We start from the raw sequence: 18,947 nt of genomic DNA on the forward strand, positions 1-18,947 counted from the left end.
TTCTTCAAATTAGGCACAAATATCTACTTGGAGTTGAGGGTGAACTGAAACGATTTCGGTGGTCAAAAGTCAAGGTTGCCGTCACCCCTATGTGTAAGATATCTGTCCCATTCTCTTCAACTCAATATCTCTGGAACACCTTGAGAAAATGTGCTCAATTTTGGTGCAAACTGCTGCCGGGACTCAAGGATGCCCCGGAAACATTTTAGTGGCCAAAGGTCAAGGCCACTCTGACTGGCCCCCAATCGCAGAGACATCAACCAGGCTGCTGTATCGCTAGTTTTATTATTATTTTTTTAATCACCTGTCACTAAGATCAAACACAAAGTAACATGCGAGGTGAAGACATTTTTCCATCCTGGAAGAGGCAACTTCCCATCAAAAAGTAATGTCCATGACCACTTGACAACGGCATCGCACACCAACGGCGTAGTCGTTTCCCTTTGGTTGTTAGAACAACCTCCTGCTTTCATATGCAGCGTCACATCCCTCTCAGAGAGCTTCTGCGTTATCCACACCCCATTCCTAAATGGTCCGTCTGCTCATCACACCCTCCCCGTAGACGGCTGCTTAGGTTCTTTATCAGTGTGCCTGCACGTTTCACGAGGCTCTCATCATAGTTAGCTGCAGTCGCTCTAATGTGCCATCACGTGCCTGCTGGCCTGCGCCGTCTGCTGCCTTCAAAGTGCTCCTGTCGTCTAATAATAATGAATGCGGTTTGTCTGCTCAGTGGCTCACTGTCAATCTGTTCCAGTCGGACTCAGGTTACAGTCTGCTGTTGCACCAGAGCTGCCAATGTAAGGACAGACATTTAGGCTTTGTTTGTCCCTTCGGTCGTGAACCTTCTGTTGGAACAATGTCATCATGACCCTGCGGTCCAAAATAAAAGGACAATTTTTATGCCTGAAATAAAGTTTGAATTGAACCAGTGTAAATGTTGTAGTCAGCAGTTTGACTCAATGCTGAACCCCTACGTTAAATTCTCTCAAAGGCATACAGCTCTTCATCTGCTCAATGCTTCGTACAGAAAGGAAAAACCCTTTGACTGTATGAAGGGATTGATGAGGAAATCAATAAATGGGCAAGGCACTGCCCACTGGGTCATTAATAAAACACTAAAGGCGTTCTTTCAAACGTGGCTCAATGTGGTCCGTCCTCATTGGGTCAAAGCGATCTATTTCTGCTTCCTCCTCGCCCCTGCTCTCTCAGCGTCCACTCCTTTAGGTCACCAGATAAAAGGGGGCTCATTGTGAACAAAGCCAGGGGTTTGACAGAGCTTTGGACACCTGCGGCGGACCAAACCACTCCTGTTGGCTCCAGTTCGATAAAACAGGGGATGCCTGCAAGTGGGAGAGGCCACTCAGAGATGGGAGAGGCGAGAGAGAGGCCATGAGAGATTTCCCTGGTGTTGTAGTGAACATTTTGCCTCTTTATGCTTTCAGGGTTAAAAAAAAAGAAGCACAAAAGACTGACAATACCAACCTCCATGTAAAAGATATTTACATCCACATTATGTGCTGCTAGAGATGGTGGCGATAACTCCCCAGACTGGGGGCGTTGCTATGGGAACATGACTCATCACAAGTCTTCCCTCTTTACCTGTGGCAGCTGCGCGCTACCCATGAAAGCTATTTCATACTCCTTTTGTTTGCCAACCGGTCGTGTTGGGACTGGATTTTCAATAACATATCATGTCGGACATCGGGGAAAACACAACGGAAGACTGCTTTTTAGCAGCGGGTACATTCATGAGTACTTTTGGTGAATTTGGAGGAGAGTGAAAGTATGATTGGAACGGCCAATCAATCAGTCTAGTCTCTGACTGTGTGAGCAGAAGGAGAGAAAACAGCCTGATTACTGTAGTTCGATTGGAGATTTGGATGATTTATAATCATGAAAATTAGTTTAATTGCTTACATGTGCATGAGCAGAACAGGAAAGAACATCTTTTTCTGTTTGCTTTTTGTTTTTTTTTCATGTGTGAATTCATTTGATGGCAAGATAACACACTTGACATTCTCAGCTGATTCTTAACCTCGTTAATATTGATGGTTTGATAATTGCATATTTATTCCAGGAACTTAACATGACATTTGTTGACATAATTATTACCATAATTATTGGTCAATTGTTTAATTAGTTAATCAAATGGAAAAAACTTTTGCGGCTGGATTGCAATCATTTATCAGGTTAATATAATTTTAAAAAAAATTGACATTGATCATATTGTTATCAAAGTGTCATATTATTGAAATAGACCTGTTGTTTAATTTTACATTTTTTATTATCGTTTTTACATCTCTGGACAGAACACACACCCACACACACACAGCTTCTTTTTTTTTCTGTCACACAATTTCACTGATAGGAAAAAAAGGAAGAAAATAAAAACTTACGAAAATTAAAACTGCAGTTGTACACCTACAATAAGTCTGAATAATTAATGTTTATAATAACACATTGTCGTTGCACTATTGTAGTCTTGTCATAAACTTAATTGTTTATCTTAATACGTCTATACTTACTAAATATGCATATATATATATATGTGTGTGTGTGTGTGTGTGTGTATTTTGCAGTTTTAATAGGTTTTTTCCCCTAAATCCAGCTATGCTCATTTTAGCTGGGTGTGGTGTTTATTTATAGAGCTGTGAGAAAAATAAGTATGAAGTTAATAAAGCTGATCTTGATACAACTTTGTACCTATTGTCATGTACACATGTTAAAAACTGAACATTTTTTGGTTTAGGTTAATTACAAAAGCAAACCTACAATACCAAAAGACAAAAAATTGAAAAATTAATAAATATATGTAATATATACATTATTTTTTCATTTTTTACATACAAATTTGTATCAAGATCAGCTTTATTAACTAATTATTTTCTCACAACTCTATAAATATGCATATAAATATATTACATATATTCATTAGCGAAGTTATTTTGACGGAACGAAAAACATGTAAACCTCAATGTTCATTCTTCAGTAATAATAATAACAGTAGTAGTCGTAGACGTTCTACTTTATCTACCACCAAAAAAAGAAAAAAAAACTGTGAGACAATGTATAACACTTGAAAAATGTATGCAGTGTAAATACCGTCAGCTGTCACACACACAGACCATTTCCTCCTAAAATAAACACGGCAGATGCTTGAGTTCGCCGTTGTTTCCGTGTGGTGTTTCAGGTATGTTGTCATACAGTGAGAAGCGTGGAGGAGGCCCATCTGCTGCAGCGCTAGCAGCCCTGTAAACAAAATCCTGAGCTGTCATTCACAACAGGCCCACGAGTTTTTATCGCCACTGGCTACTTCCAACAGGCTGGTAAACACATCCTGCAGTGATGGTGAAAATGTGTGATCCGCAGGAAAACATCTGTTGGAGAAAATTGTACGATGATGATGATGATGATGATGATGCACTTCAGGGAGGCTTGTTTATTAAATAGATTGGTTCTTGCTGGAGACGGTTTCCGAGGTATCGCTAACCTTAAGATCAAATATTGATTGGTACATGATGGATGATTGGAGTGTAAGTATGAAGTCAACAGCCTTTAAAGGTGAATGACCTCTGACCTTGCATCTCAGCCTGTCCAAGCCTCTGTGTTTATACTCGATATGAGCCGGTCAACATAAGCGCCTCAAATTATCGACAAAAAACAATAAAATCATTTTAAAAAGTTCATATTTTTGAAGTACCAGTTGCGTGTCCTCTTCAAGCTACCGTACGTGAGACACACACACACACACACACACACACAGAACGTTTTCACTTTTTACAACCAGCTGTGTTTTTTTTGTGTTTTTTTTTCAGTTACCTACCCTCAGCTCAACTCCCCAGCTCAAAGGGCCAGGGGGATCACACTTTGTCTGGTCTCCACCTTTTGACCCGCTCAGCATGGGCGACCCTGACCGGAGTACAAGACCCCAACTGTCATGGCGCGAAGGGTCAGGGGACGTGCAAACCACACCACCGCCATAAGGTTTTGATCCCGCCAGGAAGGATTTTCCAAGTATAGATCTAGGTAAATCTATTTTTTTTAACTAACCATAAATCAGAAACGGCACGCTCGCTTCAAGTGGGATTCATAGTGTTGAACTCTGATGTGACACTTCACTTGCATTTTGCCTTTTAAGTACTTTAAAGAAGTGTCTGGAGGTTACAGTCGTGTTTTTTTTTTTCTGGAGTTAATGCAGACTTCAATGCTAATAACAGCTAGAGCCTAAAAACTGCCTAAAAAAAAAAGCGTTTGCAGTTTCTGAAGCGTATCAGCCGGTGTAATCCATCCATCCATTTTCTTCCGCTTATTCCTTTTAAGGGTTGCGGAGGGGGGGTGGCTGGAGCCTATCCCAGCGGCTACGGGCGAGAGGCACCCTCGACAGGTCACCACACAGAGACAGACAACCATTCACACTCACAGTCACACCTACGGTCAATTTAGAGTATCAATCAGCCTCGTCCCCTCTTGATGTCTTTGGACTGTGGGAGGAAGCTGGAGTACCAGAGAGAACCCACACAGGAACAGGGAGAACATGGAGACTCACACAGAAAGATCCTGTGCTGGAGCCGGTGCTCGAACTGGGAACCTTCTTGCTGTGAGGCGACAGTGCTGACCACTGCACCACTGTACAGCCTCCGCTGTAATCCATGCACACTTGATGCTGCTCAGTTATCCACTAACACTTGAGAGTGCAGTGGTTTGTTTTTAGCTCAAATCAAAGCTTTCCAGGTTTACTGAGCATACGGCTGGATAAAGAGGACCTCTGGCGTATTCCTAAATGGACATTTTCAGGGCAGTTTTGCTGTTTTGTTTCTCTAGCGGTTGTCAGCCGTTACTTACCATTAGCTTCGAGCTAAACATGTGTGACAATGAAGTGACGCAGGTTAGCAAACATGTCTTCTTTCACAGTCCCATCTGGATGGTGTCCATTTTTAATTTTGATTGTGGATATTACACAGTATTTGACCATTAAGTTAGCCTTATTTACTTTTAGTTGTGTAGCTTCAGTTTGTGTTCCTTGTCTGTGGTGTGGCTTTGGTTACTCGTCAGTTGCTTACTTCCCGTCTTCTATGTTTCTCGCCCTTTTTGAGTCATTCACCTGCGTCCTCACCAGCCGCCATGGCCCCGCCCAGGTGTTCTCACACCTCTTTTTTTTGTCATATTATTAGTACAGTGTTTGTATTTCACTTGGGTTTCTCATATCAGTTTTTGTCAGCCCTTCACACCAGCCTGCTTCTGTGTGCCTTGTCCGCTTGTGTGAAACAAATGATGTTATGTCAAGTCCTTCCACCTGCTAATTATAATACTGCTTCAGTTGGAGCTCATCCATCCATCGTCTTCCGCTTATTCCTTTCTATTAAGGGTTGCAAGGGGGTGGAGCCTATCCCAGTGGCTACGGGCGAGAGGCAGGGTTCACCCTGGACAGGTCACCAGTCCATCACAGGACCAACACATAGAGACAGACAACCATTCACACTCACAGTCACACCTACAGTCAATTTAGAGTATCAATCAGCCTCGTCCCCTCTTGATGTCTTTGGACTGTGGGAGGAAGCTGGAGTACCAGAGAGAACCCACACAGGAACAGGGAGAACATGGAGACTCCACACAGAAAGATCCTGTGATGGAGCCGGGACTTGAACCCAGAACCTTCTTGCTGTGAGGCGACAGTGCTGACCACTGCACCACCGTGCCGCCTCAGTTGGAGCTGTTTTGGATAATTTAGTTTGGCCGTGACGGCTGTTATTGAAGAGTTGAGGTCTGTATATCCTCTATTTGTGACTTCTTCTGCCAAGGACCTTCTTGAATGTCTACTTCAGTTGCACTGCCACCTTGTTCAACCCACCTGGCTATTACTTTTGTCAACTTTGAGATAAAGTCACATCAATGCACAGATGTCCTTGGCCCTGGAGCATCAATACTCATAAAGAAAAATAATTACTGTGTATATTTATGATGGTGATGTGGGCACGTAAAGAGATCATCCCACCTGGTCGAGGCAGATGGCTGCCTACACCGAGTCTGGCTCCGCTCAAGGTCTCTTCTCATTAAAAGAGAGCTTCATTAAATGATAAAATGCAGCTTCTGTAATTTTTATTTATTCATGCTTTAAAATCTCCTTGTGAACCGCTGCACTTACACAAGATATCCCTGGAGGGATGTTTAAGAGAACCAAGATTGAGGAGGCTGTACTTCGATGCTACTGACGGGCCCAAAATTGAGTTCATCCTTACAAAACAACAAGTACATCACAAACTACAGCGAGCAAAATGTGAAATAAAGTTGAAGGGTCTGTTTCCAGTCTAGAAAAAAAAAATCACAATGTTAATTGATGATATCGGTAGTTGTTGTTGCCCCCCCCCCTTCTCTAAAATCGGAATTGGACTCAAGTCCTGTACTGCTTTGGCCTTAAAAACTAGTTTACCCGCTCTAACCACTCGATGAAAACTCCTTTTTTGCAAATTTTCAAAGGATTTGCCCTGACATGGAGATGGAATCGTGCCGATGAGGTTCCATTTATTCTGCTTGCCGTGCAGCACAAAGTGAAGCATTTCCATGGAGATTTGGTTGCTTTAAAGCGCTGGAGGACTGTAGCTACTCCAACTGATTTCGATGATTATTGATTGACAGCCCTCTTCATCCATCCAAATGATTCATGCTTCTGAGTAAGCCTCCTGTTTTCACATCAAGATGTCAAAAAACGTGTTTATTTTTTCAATTTCACAAAGTCCATACATGAACCCCTTTTTATCCTCATACCTCTACTTATTTTACTCGTGTAAAAACCGAGATTACAAAGTGCTTTATCCAAAACAGGCACGCATAAGGAGACGACTTGGGGCAGTTGATGATTAAAAACTATAAATGGAATTCGATGAATGTAGGTTCCCCTCAGGCACACCTGAGGTGCCTGAACAGCTCTTCGTGATGCATCTGACGATCAAGGGAGGAGCGTCAGTCTATGGGATGTTTTGTGTGCGGTTTCACATTTTAATGCGATAAAACACACGCATCTCTGGTCTTTCTACAAAGCTGTTCCAGAGCATCGTGTTACCGTCTACTGTATCTGGTGCTGTGACGGGGAGACGTACCAGCTGCAGAGTTACCGAATGCATGACCTCAGGCAGCACTCTGCGCTCTTGAACACGGTGAAGTCAGTCAATTTAAAAAGGCACAAGCTCCGAGTGACATTGCAGGTACCTGAGGGCCCGCAGGGGGGGTGTGTTACCGCGCTGAGATCACACTCTTTCTCACCAACTGAGGCGCTTCTCCGGCTGCATAGAGGTGATCAGGTTGATGGTTTACCTGAAGGTCAGACACTGTTGCATAAGATCACCACAGGACAGGAAAGTTGAAAGCATTCTGAGCAGTCTTTGTTACCTGGCTGAAGTGGTGCGGCGCCCACCACAATCCATTAATGTTCCAGTCTTACCGTCCTTCAAGTGCTCAACCTTCATTGTATCGCTCAATTCGGTGCAGCTTCTCAGAAAGGAACTTGCATGTTTAGTCTAAAATGTCAGAAAATGTAATCATGACCTCGAAGACAACGCAAAAATTATTTTTTTTTGAGGGGGGGGGGGGCAATCTGTTTGTAATAATAAAAAGCAAACGAGAGCAGGGAGCTTGGAATTGAGACCCAGTAACCAGAGCTGTGTCCCAAATCATGTACTTCTGTCCTTTAGACTTCTTATGCTGTGTGCACAAGTGCTCATAGTGTGTTCAGTAAAATGCTCAGTACTACTTGCACACACAAAACCGTCCAAGAATTGAGTGTGGAACAATGTACACTATCCATACTCAGCCAATGCCGTATCGGTAACGTGGGAGAAGTTGCGTCATATTCTTCTCAACTTTTGCAGTGGCCACAGGGGGGAGTGGTGACCTGGCCATGGTAAATGTCTCCATGTTGTACTGGTGCAAGTTGTACATGTACGTGCAACCACAGTCAGTAATGTTTGTTGGGTCGGTAATGATTTTGTACAGTTAGTGTGCAAGCTGACGTTAGCATCTGCTTGGTAGCTTTTGTGCTCCTAGCTACGGCAGAGCATGTTCATCAGACATTAATGTAGTGGGATGCCTTCGATTGACGTGTGATCTGTTCTCGTCTTTGCGGTAGGACATTCTTCTGTGCCGGTTCCCTAATGTCTGTTTGCAATTCTAAGTTAAAAAGCGGGTGAAAAACTGCATATCGCCAGTTCCGTTAAGTTCGAAACGACAGTGCGCAATTCGGGACAACATCACCTTGGTAGAGATGAGTGCACTAAATGACAAGAGTACTGTATTGGAACGTACGGTATTTTGGCATCCGAATGGAAGAATGCAATTTGGGTCACAGGTCAGGTTCAGGTTCTGTAGTGGCTGGCTGGCGTGCTACTGTAGGAGCCGTATCAGTGAACGGGCGCCAGCATCTTCATTAGCTGGCCATCTTTGGCCCTTAACTTCCTGGCAGTGAACCCCGAGTCCCTCCCGGGCGAAGACCCTATTATGTTTTTGCTTCTCACGTTGTTTTGTTTTTTTCCTCTTTGACGAGAGCCCATGACAGACTGGCGACCCATCCAGGGTGAACCCCGCCTCTCACCCAATCTCAGCTGGGATAGGCTCCAGCACCCCCCCACCCCACCCCCCGCGACCCATAACAGTAAACGGTACGGAAAATGGATGGATGGATGGAATTTCCAGCCCAACTAATACAGACAGCACCACCTACTGGGACCTCGAAAATGTCAAAAGTTGTAAAACCAGAAAATATATTAGCATTGTTGAACGCCTGAGAGTCTGTTGTGTTCTGGGGTAAAATGCCTGGGTAAAAAGGTTTGTGGTTCACAGCAGCTTGAGATCATAATGTTTTGTTCAATGGCATAAAATACTGTAATAAACTCAGGAGTATTTCGGCGTCTTTCGTCTTAAACACTGATTGCTGACTTGTGGCTGAATGAGATTACAATGGTTGTCTTGACATTACTGCCATCATGTTAACAGAAAACTAATTGTGGTGAAATCCAAGGTGTAGATCAATCGTAGCATCGCGTTAGCTCCATGCTGCTAATGATTACATGTACTTTGCCACGTCTGCTTCCTTTATAGTTCCATCCATCTATTTTTTACCGCTTGTCCTGTTAAGGGTCGCAGTGGGGGGGGGGGGGGGGGTGGAGCCTATCCCAGCAGCCTTCAGGTGAGAGGCAGGGTTCACCCTGGACAGGTCACCATCCATGACAGGGCCAACACATAGAGACAGACAACCATTCACACTCACAGTCACACCTACGGTCAATGCGACATTGCATCCAAACACTTTAACTGCTATGGAATGTGTATGTTGTGCTACTTTTTAAAAAGACGGCGTGGAAAACATGTATTTGAAGGCCCATCTGTTAATTCGAGGGTCTGAGTCTCAACTGGATCCTCTGTTACTGCATCCTGATTGGATGCGTCTGAATTTTACAGGGTACAGTAAGGCAACAACAATTCCAGTCCTTGCAACTCAGGTATCTGTGGGTAAGCATACCTTGCAGCCTGGGTTATCCTTGAAGCATAAAACCATGAATGCTAATTACTTAACACACATAAAAAAAGCTCCCATCTCATTTGTGGGGGCAAGGCAGCGTTCTGCTCTGGTACCTGGTTAGGTAATACAGTGGCGCCTAGACTTATATTGGAGGTGACACCCCATCAGACCTATAAATAGCTTTGCACTTTTCCCTCAGGAGCCCAGCTGTAGCTTTCTAGCAGGCATTTGATCACTTGTTTGTAGGGGACTGCCCCCCCCCTCCCCCCCCCCCCTACCTTTTTTTTTTTTACTCTGCATAACAAACACCTGAAGACACACACACACACACACACACACACACACACACTATCAGCTTCATTACCGTTGAAATGTGAGAAACCGGCCGCTTTTTAGCAGCAAAGCTTAGGATTTCCCTCACGTGACGATGACTCACCTTATCAATAAACATTCGAACGCGGCTGCCAACGACCAAAAGAATGGATAAAACGAATCCTTTATTGTCAATCTTAAAATCATGAGGATGGAGATTCTGGTTGAAGTCCCCCCCAAAAAAAAACAAAACAAAAAAACAAGCCTGAGAACAAGTGGGAGTATGAAGCAAGTGGAAACACGCGCGCACACACACACAAAAGAAAAAAATATATACAAAAGCCCTGCAGGCTGCGTCTGACCCCAGTGAGTCACTGTCTACACAAGCTTCTCCAGAATTGGCGATGAGTCAGAAACGAGCACCAACATTTCTGAAGTGCACTTGTATAGTTGTTACATTACTCCACTTTGAAATCTCTACCATTTGAAAGCTCAGGTTTGGACAGCAATGATGAAAAACGGTAAGAAATATTCTTACTTGTTTCTTTTTTTTTAATTAAAAAAAAGGGGGGATGTGTCCTATTTTATTTGGTTAAGATGACGTTAGAATTTGTTAAGAATGCCAATTCAGCACCTTTTTTATCGGTCATAACAAGCCATTAATAAGAAGCCTTGTAAAAATGAATCGATACGTACGCACCAATCGATGAGCAACGACCCAGTTTTCTTACTAAATAAGGGAAACTTACCAGACTACTACGAACCAACCAAAGCTCCATTTATTCATTTACATGCTCTAAAATGTTACTTGACCTCCAAACTGCACCGATTAAACTAAAAAAAAAAAAAAAAAAAAATCAAATTCCCAACTGTATTCAGAGGCTGTTTGAGTGAGAGTCATTATGAAAAAAAAGAAGTGTATATCTGTCAGATTATGGCGTAGTTTATGAAATGAAACATCCATTGTTGCTAGCTGGGTTTTTTTTTTTTGGCGGGGGTGTAGCATAACTGTTGCCGGGTAGATTAGCTGTACGCAATCCAAGCTACAGCTGCAGATTTTTTGCTCAATGCCTTTAAAAAAAAAAATTAAAAAATCCTTAAACCCAATCCACGATTGCGTACAATTCTAAGTTCCGTTGTGAATGAATTGCTGTTACCAAAGAGAGAGAACATTTTTCCACGGTGGAAGGTGACTTATGGCACATGCACGCCAACGTTCCCGTCGCACGTTTCCAGTATTTGTACGTTTCAATGATAACTTCTGTATTATTTGTGTGCTGAGAAGTTCATGTGTTGCTATCCCACAGATAGCAGCTCTTAACTCGCCCTCGCTATCTCAGAAAGATGGATATTAGCTCACTGCACATCTCAATAAAACTCTTAATTATCAGTTTAAGGCCCCAAAGTTCAGTGCTGGTGAAAGATGTGCAATTTTCTTTTAAAATCTGCCTTTGTTGTGCAAGTTGGTTGGATTTTGTGCGATGTTGACTTAGACATATATATTTTTTCAGTTTTGACATTATCTAATTTACACGTTTGTGTTGGTTTTCCAACTAGTTGGTGGTTCTGTTTACTTTATTGATGTAAATTGTTGTTGTTTTTGTTTTAAACGTACAACAATTTGGTGGGGAAGAAAAACACCGAGACGTTAAGTGCCACTCAGAGTTCTTTTCTCAGCTCTCGGCCGTTTATCTTTGCATGCAGGACACAAACTACAACCCTGAATGTACTGTAGCCACGGGGCCATAAATAATTCATTTCAGGAAAAGGATCTATTTGCCCCCGCGCCTCTCCGGCGCGCGTGTGCACCTGCTGCCACTAGCTCGCGCCAGAAGCGTCTCCAGTTGATCCCGCATCACAACCCCGCATCACAACCACCGCGCCTCTCTGCGCGCTTTCGATTCGGAGCGATGCTCAGTGGCGTGACGAACTTAGTCGGATATTAAACAACAACAACAACAACCGGGACAAGTTTCTCTTTCCGGCTCTGATTTTTCACGTGATCGTGTATCTAAGGAGAAAAAAAAAAAAAAGCGCCTCACGCCCCTCTTCTCTTCTCCTCCTCGAAGCTACCGGACGGTGACGGCGGGGTCTAAACCGGTGCGTGTGAGCCAGAGGGGAGATGGTGCTTCAGCACACTGGACAGCGCTCGTGGAAGTTGGAGAGGACGGAGACGCGCGGACGCACACGCGGATTTCATTGAGCTGATTTTATTTCTCCCCCCTATGGAAGCGGGGGGGTCTTCAGGAGAGATGAACGGGGGGGTAACCATGGTTGGCTTTGACTGTTTCTTCTCGACACCAGGTGCAGGTAACCCGAGAGAGGAGCCTCTGGAGTGAGACATGGACTTTGCTGAAGTCATTCTCGCTTTGTTCATCGTCGTGGTCGCGGTCGTCTCGCTGTTGTCAAACTTGTTAGTGCTGCTATGTTTCGTGCACAGCAACGAAATACGCCGACAGGTCCCCGGTGTATTCACCATGAACCTGTCCTTCTGCAACATCCTCATCACGGTTCTGAACATGCCGGCCACCCTGGTTGGGATTATCCGGAACCAGCAGCCGTTTGGGGATTGCGTTTGTCACGCCGTGAGCTTTCTGGAGACTTTCCTAACCGCCAATACCATGTTGAGCATGGCAGCTCTCAGCATCGACCGGTGGATCGCGGTGGTCTTCCCTCTCAGCTACTCCACTAAGATGCGCTACAAGGACGCGGTGATCATGGTGTGTTACTCCTGGCTCCACTCCTTCACCTTCTCCCTCACCGCGCTGCTCTTCTCCTGGCTCGACTACAGCCACGTTTACGCATCGTGCACCCTGCAGCCCAGCGAGGGAACCAGCGACAGGATTAAGTTTACAGTCTTCACCGTGGTGTTCCACGCCACCAGCTTCATCCTCTCCCTGCTTATTTTGTGCTTCACCTACTTGAAGGTGCTGAAAGTGGCCAGGTTTCACTGCAAGAGGATTGACATAATCACCATGCAGACTCTTTTCCTGTTGGTCGACATTCACCCGAGGTACTTCAGCTCATACATTCTCTTAAATAATTAAATAAATAATTCACAGATCTGTCACTATTCTGTAAAACAAAAAAACAAACAAACAAAAAAAAAAGACTAAAAAGGTCCCCCTTGCTGTTTTCAGCGTGAAACAGAGATGTTTAGCCGAGCAAAAGAGGAGAAAGCAGAGAGCCACCAAGAAGATAAGCATCTTCATCGGCTCATTCATCATCTGCTTTGCTCCTTATGTAATTACAAGGTAAGTCATACTGATAGCAACCCATCAATAATTGAATGTACCGCAAAAAGCTTGTACAAGGCTTTTAAAAATAAATGACCCAAGAGAGCATTTGTTTTTTCCTTGAGAACAAGAGAGTAAACAGCCTCATCAGCCCCAAAATACTGATGTGACCACGAGATGAGTCATTCCTGTGATGCCCTCCGAAAACATGTGACTCTGCAAATAGACAGCGTAGCTCCATAACTTCAATGTGGAGAAGAAAAAGAAGAAGAATAAACTACAGGGACCCACAGAGTGAGCCAGATGTGGAGCCGGTGATCCATCAGTTTGACATTTGTGGTGCAAGTCCGTACGGGAGGGAAGATGGAGGGGTGGCGTTGGGGTGTGCGCTAACAAGGAGAAGTGTCGGAGTAATTGGAGTAACCTCCTGACCACATTGGGAAGAGGGAGAGCAAAACACCTATTTGGCTGGCTCATGATATATATATATATATATATATATATATATATATATATATATATATATATCTTTTTCACTTTAAATTCGCCCTTAAGCACTTAATTTATTGAGTTTAAGGTTTTTATTTCTTTTTAAATAAACTTTCTATTACACTTCACTTAATTAAGGGACCATATGAGTGCTCTTGTGATGTTGAGGGGGGCTAATCCTTCCAAAAAAAACCAAAAAAAAAGCCCTAAACTGCAATATTTAAGCGCTTCATCGCTTCTCCCCTTTACTTAAACAAAATTCCCCTTAAAGCATTTAAATATAAGAATGAAAAAAATGCTCCTAAAAACAAAAAAATGGTGCATATATACAAAAAAATATGATAAAATGGTCCATATACATGTTGTTGGTCGGGGTACCCTTTTGAAAGACAACTGTATTCCCTTAAGTACATGTTGTTCCCTTTCTGTTCTTCATAAGGTGTTCTTCTGGCCACTTGAACACCGATATTGCACTTGAGGTAGAAATTACCCCTTGAAGCACCATTTTTAAAAGTAGTATTGAACTTTTCCGGTCTCATTTTCAAGTGTGTGGCGATAACTGTCAAGGTAATATCTTATATAAAAATATTAAGGGAACTATTATGAGGTGACTGACTGAACCAGATACTCTTGAGGGAAGAGTGTGATGCAATACCAGAAATACACTCTCTTGCTTCGCCAAAGGTTTCATTCCTTTACCTTTACCTTTCACCAGAAACGCAACCATAATTATAATCAACAGCAATTAGCCTCCCTCTTCTTTGACCCCTTTTTACACCAAATAACTTCCATTCAGTCCCTTAAAAGCTCTGGGAGCAGACTTGCATAATAATCACACAGTAATGGTTGGAAAAACTGAAGAAAAAGAGGTGCACTTAATGAGAATGTACATACCTTTAGTTCCGTTGGTGGTATTAACACGTGTTTTGGATGACTGGATCATGGGGACATAACCTGGCACTCAATGTCCAACATATGCAAATTGAACTTAAATTTAAACAAAAAAAAACAAACTCAAAAAATGAACTGAATCATTAATAATTGACAGTGAATGATTAATAAAGGCTAATAACACATTTTTGGTCAGAAGATGGCGGTATAGGCAAGCATGGCTGGAACAAACAGAAGTAGAAGAGGTTGTCATGGTTATCTAGCGCCACCTACCAGGGGGAAATTAAGTCTTGAGTAGGGTTTCCAACTCCAAATTTGTGCTTTTATAACTAATTGGGCAAGGCGACAACCACCGAAAACTTTGAAAACTTGGGAAGTTGAGTATTCTGGAAATTTGCATATTCCGTCAACCTTTTTGAATGCGATACCGTTGGAAACCAAACTGCTGTGTCCCGAGTCACATGTGGCCTAGACCTCCTCTGAATATCTGAGCTCTTACGTCTCATGTCCTCCTCTACTAAGAGCTGTCCACTTGTGATCGGATCACCCAGGACACATGTTAATACCAAGTCAGAAAAGAACCTTTTGTTTAGTCACGTTTTTGCTACTGCCCTTCAGGTTGGCTGAGCTTCTACCCTTTGTGGACATCAACCGCCACTGGGGAATCATCAGTAAGTGCCTGACATACAGCAAGGCTGCGTCCGACCCCTTTGCCTACTCCCTCCTACGTCAACAGTACAAGAAAGTCCTGGTTACTGTTGTCAATAGGCTGCTCCGTCGTGACCTGTACCCCTCATCGGGCCATAACAGCTCTCTAGATACGGAGAACGACTACTGCCTCCAAAGGATTAGCTAATGGCAAATGCATGGACATGACAGATACACACTTGGGCCAAAAATAAAGGTTGCCTCTTGGAACAGGAAGACAGAGAGGACGAGATATTGTTAGGGAAGACAGCAGAGAGCGGGGACAGATTGTGGGTGTGAGGGGCACAGAGAGCCGGAATAAGGAATTGAGTAGGCAAAGAAGAATGAGACATGAGGGGGAGGATGGATGGGCCAAGAGTTGACGAAGAAGGGCAAGACAGATGGGGAGTGACAGGGACAATGTGGAGACGTTGGCCTCAGACGGTATTGGTAAACAAGGGATCCGTGATTCATCGGTGACAGCAAAGACACACAAATACACACGCACACAAACTCCCACACACACAGATCAAATGCATCAATTCCACCGAGTTAATTTCAAGCAAGGACCACACTGCCGGAGACCCTCCACACGGGCCCTCTCTTCTCTTTGAGAGACATGTTTAAAGTGGCCTTTTGTACTGTACCAACCACTTTATAATGATTTTGGCAAATCCACATGTAGTGACCTTTCTTTAGCCAGGAACAGAGCCAGAAGCTGATGGTCGGTGGCAAGAGAGCAAAGATATGGAAGGCAGCAAGGACTTGTTGTTTCACTGAATGGATGGAGATCCAGCAGCTGCACATTACTGCCATGTTCTGTATTGGACTGTGTTAGACTACTTTGCAGTGTCATGTCACTGAATATTGATGCACTTTGTCGAAATCTCTCAGAGCTATTAGTTACAGGAGCCAAAGGCAAATACCATTTACTCAATATTATTGAAATGATACATCTGTGTTATTTTATATTCTTGGTTTTGTCAACATTTTCAATACTTTCCAGCTTGCGTTTGTCTCTCAGCCCTCCTACACGCACATACCACTTGGGTATTATCTGTTTAGGTATTGTTGGCATTATCTGAGAGTGAAGAGGAGGTACAGAAAGGAAATGTAGGGAGGGGGGAGTGAGGGTTATCCCCTGCCAGAACTGAATTGAAAAAGTTTCAGCCATCCAGCTTGACATCTTTCTAGAGATGTTGGATGTCAAAGTGGAGTCTCTGGACCTGTGTGGAGGATGTAGCAGTATCTAACTGTAACATGGTACAGGGACCAGCAGACCCAGTGCTTTCCAGTGGGCTGGTGTTGGGGCACACCATGGGATCAAAATGGACACAGTCAACATGAGTACTGCATGGGTCCCAAGTGGGCTACATTCTTATAGCCAGACATCAACTCATTTTGGCAAACCCACAAGGGTCACAGCCTGGAGCAAAAGTTGGCTAGGCTTTGGATGGGTACCCTAGATGAGCTCCTGTGCATCACAAAAGTGCGCTGGTTGGTGTTTGGGGCGTTGGGTCTGGGACACTCTACAGTCATAAAATGGACCACAATTTATACATTTTCCACGTTCTATGTAACAATGCCCTCCTCTTGGACAGTTTTGTTGATCGGGGAGCAAAATTTGTTTGCCTTGCTGCTATTTGTGTGACATAGTAACTGTGAAGCTTCAGATTAATCCTCCTTGCCAAAAGGGTGTAAGAGAGGCCTTAAATCTAAATAAAAATTGGCAACTTATGTGTTGTTCGATTAGGAAAAAAGTCACACCATTGTTAACTCGTTTTCTGATTCGTCTGACTTGTTCTTGGATTAGCACAAATTTGGTTTGCTTCAATCAGAGATTTGAATATTTGGACTTGGGTTTCATAGCTTCATTATGTGGCTGAGGAATGAGTCCTAAAACATGGAAGTATGCTGGCATTGTTGAACATCAGGTTCCCTCATATCAAAGTCTTTTTGAATGGGTATGCAGTCAATTACCTGAAATAAGGTCCATGGTTCACATTAGCTTAATATGTAACGTTTAATTGTACAGAATAAAATAAGCCAGTAAATACCATACCATACTTGGGAATTTCCAAGGGTTAATGTCTCTTTAAAAATGTGGTAAAAATGGCTGTATGAGAGTTCAAATGTCATCACGCTGAAAGAAGAAGCCAGCTGTTCAAAGCATAACGTTAGCTCTGTTCCCCTGACGGCATTTACTCTTGAAAATCACAACTGCTGTTCATTTTGAGGGTCATCTCATACACAGCATGACAAGCTTTTGTTCACCTCAGAGCTGGTTTTTGGTAGTGATTGAAAATCCAATGTTAAAGTTGTAGGTTTTTGGTTGAGGAAACCCATGGTGATGCTAAGTTTTGGGTCATTCTACAAAAACAGATCATGCAGGGTCTCCGCTGGGAGGCTTGTGTAAGGGTCACTTAGCTAATTGCTGGTAACAATGCTAGCTTGTCTACTTTTACTGTAGAGGAGGCTACTGCTAAACTACCACAAAGGCACTGTGGATACAGGCAATACCATCATTAGGATCCATTCATTATTAGTTTGGGTCATGATGACAATAAGACAATATTGAATAGCAGCAGATGTATCTTTTTAAGTGTGAGTTTGAAACTGAATGTACTAGAGATAGCCCACTTTGAACTGAAATGCATTCGTACAACTGTGCTTTGGTTTGCCAGTTGACTGAAAAACTATTTCTATGGATATTTACATGATGTTATATATTTTGCACTATACTGGAACAACTTTTTTTTTTTTTTGGTTTAGATGATTATCCTTAAAAGGTGATGTAGCACAGGAATGCTTTCAAGTGCTTTTAAACACACAGTTTTACGTTTTGTGCCAGATTTGAACATCATCGCCTTCTTAAAATAATCGCCTAAGTCATTTTTTTAATTTATTTTTTTTAGAAAACACAAAAAAAAACTGGAAGCAAAACATCATAAGGGGTTGTTTTAGGCCAAAAAAAACAAAACCCAGTTAAAATGACTTAGGAAATTATTTTAAGACGGCGATATGACTTTTTTCAGCTGTTCTATTAGAATAGCTTCGTCACTATTAGAGTCAGTTTCTTTGGATGTATTTTATGCACATGTATGTTTCCTCCTGTGAGCCACTTGCTGTTCTTTGGCAGTGTGATTAGCTATTAGTGGAATATGTGCAATAAAAGCTGTCGATTATAAAAGGATGAATGTTTTCACTTTCATGTTAATTAAAGTATCTGTTGTGTGTTAGACTTGTCCAGGGTGTACCACGCCTCTCGCCCATTGACGCTGCGAGAGGCTCCAGCCCCCCCCCCCCCACGACCCTTAATGTAGGAATAAGCAGAGGACAATGTTGGTTGTGTGTTAGGGTTAGCTGCTGTACAAAAACTTGATTTCTACTCATCACTTTGTTTTGCACACATCTGCATGGCTACTGTAGATGAGGCAATGACCATCCTGTGTCTTGGTGTTATTGCCAATTATAATTAAAGAGACAGGTGAAAGATCATGATTGGAGATTAGTAATTCTGCTATTCTGACTCAGTAATGATTCAGGCTTCTTTTGATGGATGGAAGTGGGCCAACTCCAATTATTAGCTTCTTAAAGTGAAGGAATCTTTATTTTTATGGCCACACTAGTCACCGGCGCCTGTAAATTCACTGTTGGAGCCAGGCTTTGGTTTTATCAACACATCTTTCTAATTAATCTCCATTAAGATTGATCTCTTAATTTTAAAAATATCCTTATGTGGACTATTAATTTTCTTGTTGCAGCTTCATTAGAAATAGCTACTCTTTTACCTGCAGACAGGTAGGCCTCTCCCAGGAGGCTTT

At 42.9% G+C, this 18,947-nt stretch overlaps 1 protein-coding gene across 1 annotated transcript; it reads left to right on the forward strand.

Moving 5' to 3' along the window:
* Nucleotides 1-11,682: 11,682 nt before the first annotated feature.
* Nucleotides 11,683-18,266, forward strand: gpr78b (G protein-coupled receptor 78b). The gene is made up of 3 exons (XM_086197088.1): nucleotides 11,683-12,833; nucleotides 12,961-13,074; nucleotides 15,055-18,266. Exons 1-3 carry the CDS (start codon nucleotides 12,163-12,165, stop codon nucleotides 15,290-15,292), a joined length of 1,023 nt encoding a protein of 340 aa, XP_086053214.1. The 5' UTR covers nucleotides 11,683-12,162; the 3' UTR covers nucleotides 15,293-18,266.
* The last annotated feature ends 681 nt before the right edge of the window (nucleotides 18,267-18,947 follow it).

This window comes from Aulostomus chinensis, chromosome 24, assembly GCF_037954235.1.
Source record: "Aulostomus chinensis isolate RoL2024-O1b breed Wild chromosome 24, RoL_Achi_v1.0, whole genome shotgun sequence".
Lineage (NCBI taxonomy): Eukaryota > Metazoa > Chordata > Actinopteri > Syngnathiformes > Aulostomidae > Aulostomus > Aulostomus chinensis.

What these genes read in the sequence shown, in the direction of transcription:
- gpr78b (XM_086197088.1), top strand. Translation starts at nt 12,163, where the DNA reads ATGGACTTTGCTGAAGTCATTCTCGCTTTGTTCATCGTCGTGGTCGCG. An exon ending in TTGGTCGACATTCACCCGAG is followed by an intron (nt 12,834 to 12,960) that starts GTACTTCAGCTC and finishes TGCTGTTTTCAG; the next exon opens with CGTGAAACAGAGATGTTTAG. An exon ending in GCTCCTTATGTAATTACAAG is followed by an intron (nt 13,075 to 15,054) that starts GTAAGTCATACT and finishes ACTGCCCTTCAG; the next exon opens with GTTGGCTGAGCTTCTACCCT.